The following is a 5,609-nucleotide window of genomic DNA, read 5'->3' on the forward strand; positions in this document are numbered from 1 at the left end:
ATCTTGTAACCTCCGTGGGGTCCCCCTCCTCTCTAGATTTGGGGCTGCACAGGGTGCACCTTGCCTGACAACTTTTTCTCTACTGTTTGTCTCCTGACCACTTCCAACTTCTGACCTGAGACATGTTACCTGGACACAGGAACACATCCTTTTTCACAGCATAGGAGGTACAGGCCAGAGCAGGGAGGGAGCTTGGCAGAGGGTTACAGTGGCACTCTGGCATTCAAGCTGGGACCCAAGTCTCCTGAAGAGTGAGGCTCTGCCCTCCAAGCATGTTTCTTCTTGGTCCCCTTTGTGTGGACACTCCAAGCTCCGTTATCAGCCCTCTTCTCGCTCCAGGCCCCTCTCCTGAAACGTCGGCCTGAAGGTGGCACCAAGGAGAGGTCACATGGTAAACAAACCCCAAAGCAGCTCGCAAAGCCTTGAAAAGTGGGCAGCCAGGGTGAGCTGGAGGAAAAATGCGCTTGCAGGTGGAGGCCCCTCTCTGCTGATGGCCAAGGGGGACTGTGGGCACAAGGCCTTCCTTCTCTGCCCCTGTTTCCTCATCTCTAACACAGGCATGATTTGCCCACCTTCCCTAGCAGGGTTGGGCACACAACTGGAGTTCAAAGCTCACTTGCCCTGTGTCCTTGGCCACCAAAGCTCAAGTCCCTAGGGACCCCAAGTGAGGCAGAAGCCCAAGGTCTGGGGTCTTTTGCCCCCACAATAGGAAAGGTCAAAGCAGTCAGGGGAAGAGGGGAACCTGGCAGTCAAGGCTCCAGAGATGAGAGGTCCAAGATCCATACATCCCGGATGTGACCTCAAGCCAGTCACTCAACCTCTCTGAACCTTAGTTTCTTCAAAACGGGAGAGTAGGATGTTGGGGGAGGGGTGTTTCAGAAAGTACTTGAAAAATCCTGGATTTCAAGTTAGTGCTCTAACAGGGAGGTCTCACAGAACCTACCCACAACCCAGGCCTGGAGGAAGACAGCCTGGGTCTGAGGTACCTGTGTCAGCCTTTCTTCTGGTCCTGAGATTCAGGTTCCCATCCAACAAATGATAACACAAGCTTAGATTGAGCACCACCTGTAAGCCAAGACCGGTTCTGTAAACAAACTCTCTTAATCCTCACGACTTTATGGGACAAGTTTACGATTGCTCTGCCCATCTTAGAGACAAGCAGACAGCAGCCCGGAAAGTTCAAGTTTCTGCCTTTCACTCAGTCTCGGGCTGGAGTTGAACCCCGCTTCCCTCTCGCAGTCCCTCCTACGCAAAGGGGACACCCGCGGGCTGGCTATTTCCAAAGGCAGGTTGCAAACCCCAGTGTCCCCCACCCAAGCCGACAGGAGTCGGCCCGGCGCCCAGGGGCGCCTAGATGGCGCTCGCTGAGCGCCAGATGTGCAGGCTTTTCCCGGACGCCGAGGCCGGCCTCCTCCGAGCAGAGGCGGAGGGAGGAGAAGGAGGCAGGAGCGGATGGGACCCGGCCAGGCCCCGCCCACCCCGTCAGGCCCCTGCAAGAGAAGAAGGAGGCGAAGAGCCGAGCTGGCGTTAACGAGACTTTACTGAAAACAGAACACCGGGCGAACCAAGGATTACAAACAGGAATGTGGACTCGTAGCAAAACAAAACAAAAAAACAGAGGAAAAAGGGCGGGAGGAGGGGGTGTCGGAGGGATGGAAGGGGAGGGGAAGCGAGAGCGAGGAAAGGGGAGGAGAGAGGGTTTTTTTTTTTTCTTCTTCCCATTTCCTTAAAAAACCAACACAGGAGAACACACACACACACAACCAACGTTTGTTCCCGAGTAGAAACATAAATAGGGCAGAATCGAACACTCTGTTCTTCTCTCTTCCAAAGTCAAAAAAAAAAGGTAAAAGAAAAAGGAAGCGCAGGGCTTGAGGCTGCGCCCCCTCGGAGCCTCCTTCGGCGGCGGTGTGTACAAAGGGGCGGCCAGGACGCGCGGGTTTGTGCAATACGGGGTGACCGCGCGCCCGGGATAAAGGCAGCGCAAGAGCGGGGCAGGGGAGGTCATGCGCTCACCCCCCCGGGAGCAGGGGGTCCAGCTTGTCGAGTCTGAGGCGCCCTCTCCGAGTCCTGGCACCCTGCGGGGGGGGTCCCCGGGGCCGCGCCCTCTCCGAGTCCGGGGCGCCCACGCCCCCCCCCACGCGAGCCCGCCTCTCTGGGAGGGGGCCGCGCATGCGCCCCGTGCGCGGGCTCAGTACGCGGGCACCTGGTGCTGGGGCAGCAGCTGGCAGCCGCTGTTGACGTGGCTGAGGACCTTCTGCTTGAGCTGCGCCACCTGCTCGCGCAGCAGGCTCGCCGTGGACGCCAGCTCCGTGTTCTGGCTCTTGAGCGTCTTCACTTTCTCCTCGAGGCGCGAGATGCGCTCCAGCTTGCGCTTGCGGCACTTGGAGGCAGCGATGCGGTTGCGCAGCCGCTTGCGCTCTGCCTTAATGCGCTCTTGCGTGTCCATGTCGATGGGCGACAGCGGCGGGCTTTCGCCGAAGCTCGGCACGTCGGGAACCGTCTGCGGTTCATCCTTGAGCGCGGCCAGGCGCGGCGGCCCCAATGTGCCTGGGGGTGGCGGCGGTGGGAAGGGCACAGGCTCCGCGGCGAAGGCGACCGTCGCAGCACCCCCAGCACTCCCGGTGCCGCCCGCGTAGCTGCTCAGGTTCGCGTAGACGGGCGCCTCGGGCGTGGCCGCTGCTGGGGCCAGCTCGCTGGGAGGCGCGGCGCCCGCAGCCGTGCCCGAAGGTCCCCCGGCGGCGGCTGCAGCGGAGGCCGCGCCCGCGCCCAGCTGGTTTTGCTTGTGTAAGTCCTCTAGGGCCTTGACGAAGCCCTCGGCGAACTCCTGCTCCTCGCTGGCCGCCACCTTGGGATAGAGGAACTGCGTGCTCGTCGGCGTGGTGGTAACCAGCCCGTTGGACTGGATGATGAGGCGCTCGAGCTCGGGCGAGGCGAGCTTGAGCAGCCCCAGGTCGGGCGAAGCAAGCAGACCGTCGGGGGGCGCCGTGCCCGGGGCGCCGTCGGTGCGCAAGGGGCCCGGGGGCGGCGCGGCCGCAGGCTTGAGCGCTGCTGCCACCTGTTCGCTCAAGCTCAGCGTCAGCGCGTCCTTCTTCATCATGCTGCCGGCCGCCGCCGTCGGGGGCGCCCCGGGGAACAGACGACCCGGGGACGCGAAGCTGCCACCGCTGCCACTGCTACTGCCGCCGCCGCCCAGGCCGCTCAGCGCCTCATCGCCGTAGAAGGGTGTTTCCATCCTCCGCCTCCCCCGCCGCGCCGGCCCGGGGGGGGGGAGTGGCCGCGGCCGCCCGGGGGCCCGCACCCCCCCCGTCCGCTCGGCCCTGCGCCCGCCCCGGCCGCGGCCGCTGCGCCCGGCCCTCCACTGGCGGCGGCTCCTGCGCCGCGCAACCCGCGCGCCCCCTTATAGCCTCGGCCCGGCGCGATGAGCTCACTGTCCCCGCTCGCCATTGGGCACGAGTGACGTCTCTAATTTGCATGATGGGGTGGGGCCAAGTCAATGACGCCCCCCTTATCCCCCACCGACTGCCGTTGTCCGGGTGACGCGCGGTAAACGGCACAACAGCGCGCTGCCTTGTGGGTTGACGTCATGGGGGCGGGCCGAGCACCAGGCCTGGTCACTCCGCCCCAGGAGTGCTGTGTACGACCAATGCCCCCAGCGCCGCCTCCCGCCAAGGCACGTCCCGGGTGGCGTGATGGGCCCGGCCACCCGGGGCCCGGCCTCCCAGAAGCCCCGCCCCGCGTCCGCGCGTGGGGCCCCGGGCGGGACGGGGGCGGTGCCGGCCTCCGGGGACCGGAGGGGGATGGGGCTCCGGATGGATAAATAACTCCCTGGCGCCTCCTGCTCCACTATGCTGTGTTTCCCTTATCGCGCCTAACCCTGGGCATTGTGCGGACCTAAGGGAGCTGTGCCCGGCAGCTCGCCCGGAGAGTGGGCCAGGTCTGTTTCCAGCTTACTCCCATCCCGGTGTATTTGCCCCAGAAAGACTGGGGAGGGGAGAAGAGGTTCCAGCCAAAAGTTGTTGGAAACGCTTTGATCCTGCTACTTTTCATAGGGTGGGGTCTAAATCACGGAGTCCGACTGCCTGACTTTACAGACGGGAAATTGAGGCTCTGCGAGGTGGAGTGACCTGCCTTCGAGGCCAGAGCGTGACCAAGCCTGAGCTCTTATCCATCCAGTAGAACCCGGGCATCCATGCCCCTGGGCAGCGGCTTACGTTTTCACCTCTGCGTCTGCCAGAGCCTCCTGTGGGTACCCCGGTGGCTCCCGGACTGGGCTGTTAAGTCAGGAATCCCAGCTGGTAATTATTACCTGTTAATTACTACTATGAAGGCTTCCCTGGTGGCTCAGAGGTTAAAGCGTCTGTCTGCAATGCAGGAGACCTGGGTTCGATCCCTGGGTCGGGAAGATCCCTTGGAGAAGGAAATGGCAACCCACTCCAATATTCTTTCCTGGAGAATCCCATGGACGGAGGAGCCTGGTGGGCTACAGTCCATGGGGTCGCAAAGAGTCGGACACGACTGAGTGACTTCACTTCACTTCACTTCACTACTATGATTGTCAGGTCAGGCTTAATGGGCCTCCATAAAGACTGGCTGGGGATGGGAATATGAGGGGGGTGGGAGGGGCCCTCCACCACATCCCAGGAGATCCTTGGGACATCTGGGTCTGACCTACGACCCCTGCACAGAATCCCTCCATGGCTCTCATCATACACTGGATGGCGCCCAGTCCATCACCAGTTGGTGGAGGGCTCATACATTCTTTTGTTCTTTCCAATGACACCCTCTAACCTTTCACTCGCACCCTTTCTGAGCTTTGTCTTCCCAACTCCTTGCTGCCCTCAGGGCCCTAACAGGTGCTGGCTCCCTTCCCCCAGTGCCAACGGCTGGTCCTCAGAGAGGCCCCTCCCACTCACCTTGTTTCCATTATACCTAGAACCATCCACAATGCTAGGGTGGACCATAAGTCCCAGGAGGGCAGGCTATCTTGGGCCTGCTGGGTCTCCAGCTTCCTGCATGGGGCCTAGCATCCAATAGCCAGTGTTAAAGGAGAGGGCTGGTGGGGTTGCTGTGGCACTTTCTGGCCTCAGTTTGTCTGATTGGCCTACGGACACGAACACCTGGTCTTCTGTTTCCCTTCCTCACCTGGCCTTGCCCCTAACTGGGCTGTGGAGCAAGAAGGCCTTGAGGGAGGCTGTCACCGTGAGCAAGAGGCCTGGCCTGGCTGGTGGAGAGTTGGGGGTATGGATGTGTGTCTGTGTACCCACAAATGTCTGTCTGTGCCCACATGTGCCTGTATGTGTTCGTGTATGAACCCAGGTGTGTTCACACACAGGAGTGGGTGTCTGTGCTTGTGTGAATCCATACATATGTGTATGTGTGTGTGTGTGTGTGTGTGACTGTGTATGTGTATGTGTTTCCAGGCATGTGGGTTTCTTATCCTCCAGTCGTGTCCTCTCGGGTCCCAGTCTGGCCAAAGGGACCCCTAAATCAAGGGGCTGCAGCCCCTAACCTATAACCAGCCCCACCCTAGGACTCTTCTCTGGGCCTATGCAGTGGGGCTAGATTGAAGGGGATGGGGCCATGCTTCTCCCCAAGGCAGGAGGGTG

At 61.4% G+C, this 5,609-nt stretch overlaps 1 protein-coding gene across 1 annotated transcript; it reads right to left on the reverse strand.

Moving 5' to 3' along the window:
- Positions 1-1,522: 1,522 nt before the first annotated feature.
- JUND (JunD proto-oncogene, AP-1 transcription factor subunit) lies at positions 1,523-3,383 on the reverse strand. The gene has a single exon (XM_055430685.2). It carries the CDS (start codon positions 3,233-3,235, stop codon positions 2,192-2,194), a length of 1,044 nt encoding a protein of 347 aa, XP_055286660.2. The 5' UTR covers positions 3,236-3,383; the 3' UTR covers positions 1,523-2,191.
- Between the last annotated feature and the right edge of the window lie 2,226 nt (positions 3,384-5,609).

Source organism: Moschus berezovskii, chromosome 8 (assembly GCF_049115385.1).
Source record: "Moschus berezovskii isolate FMDL1 chromosome 8, NW_MosBer_1.0, whole genome shotgun sequence".
Taxonomy (NCBI): Eukaryota; Metazoa; Chordata; class Mammalia; order Artiodactyla; family Moschidae; genus Moschus; species Moschus berezovskii.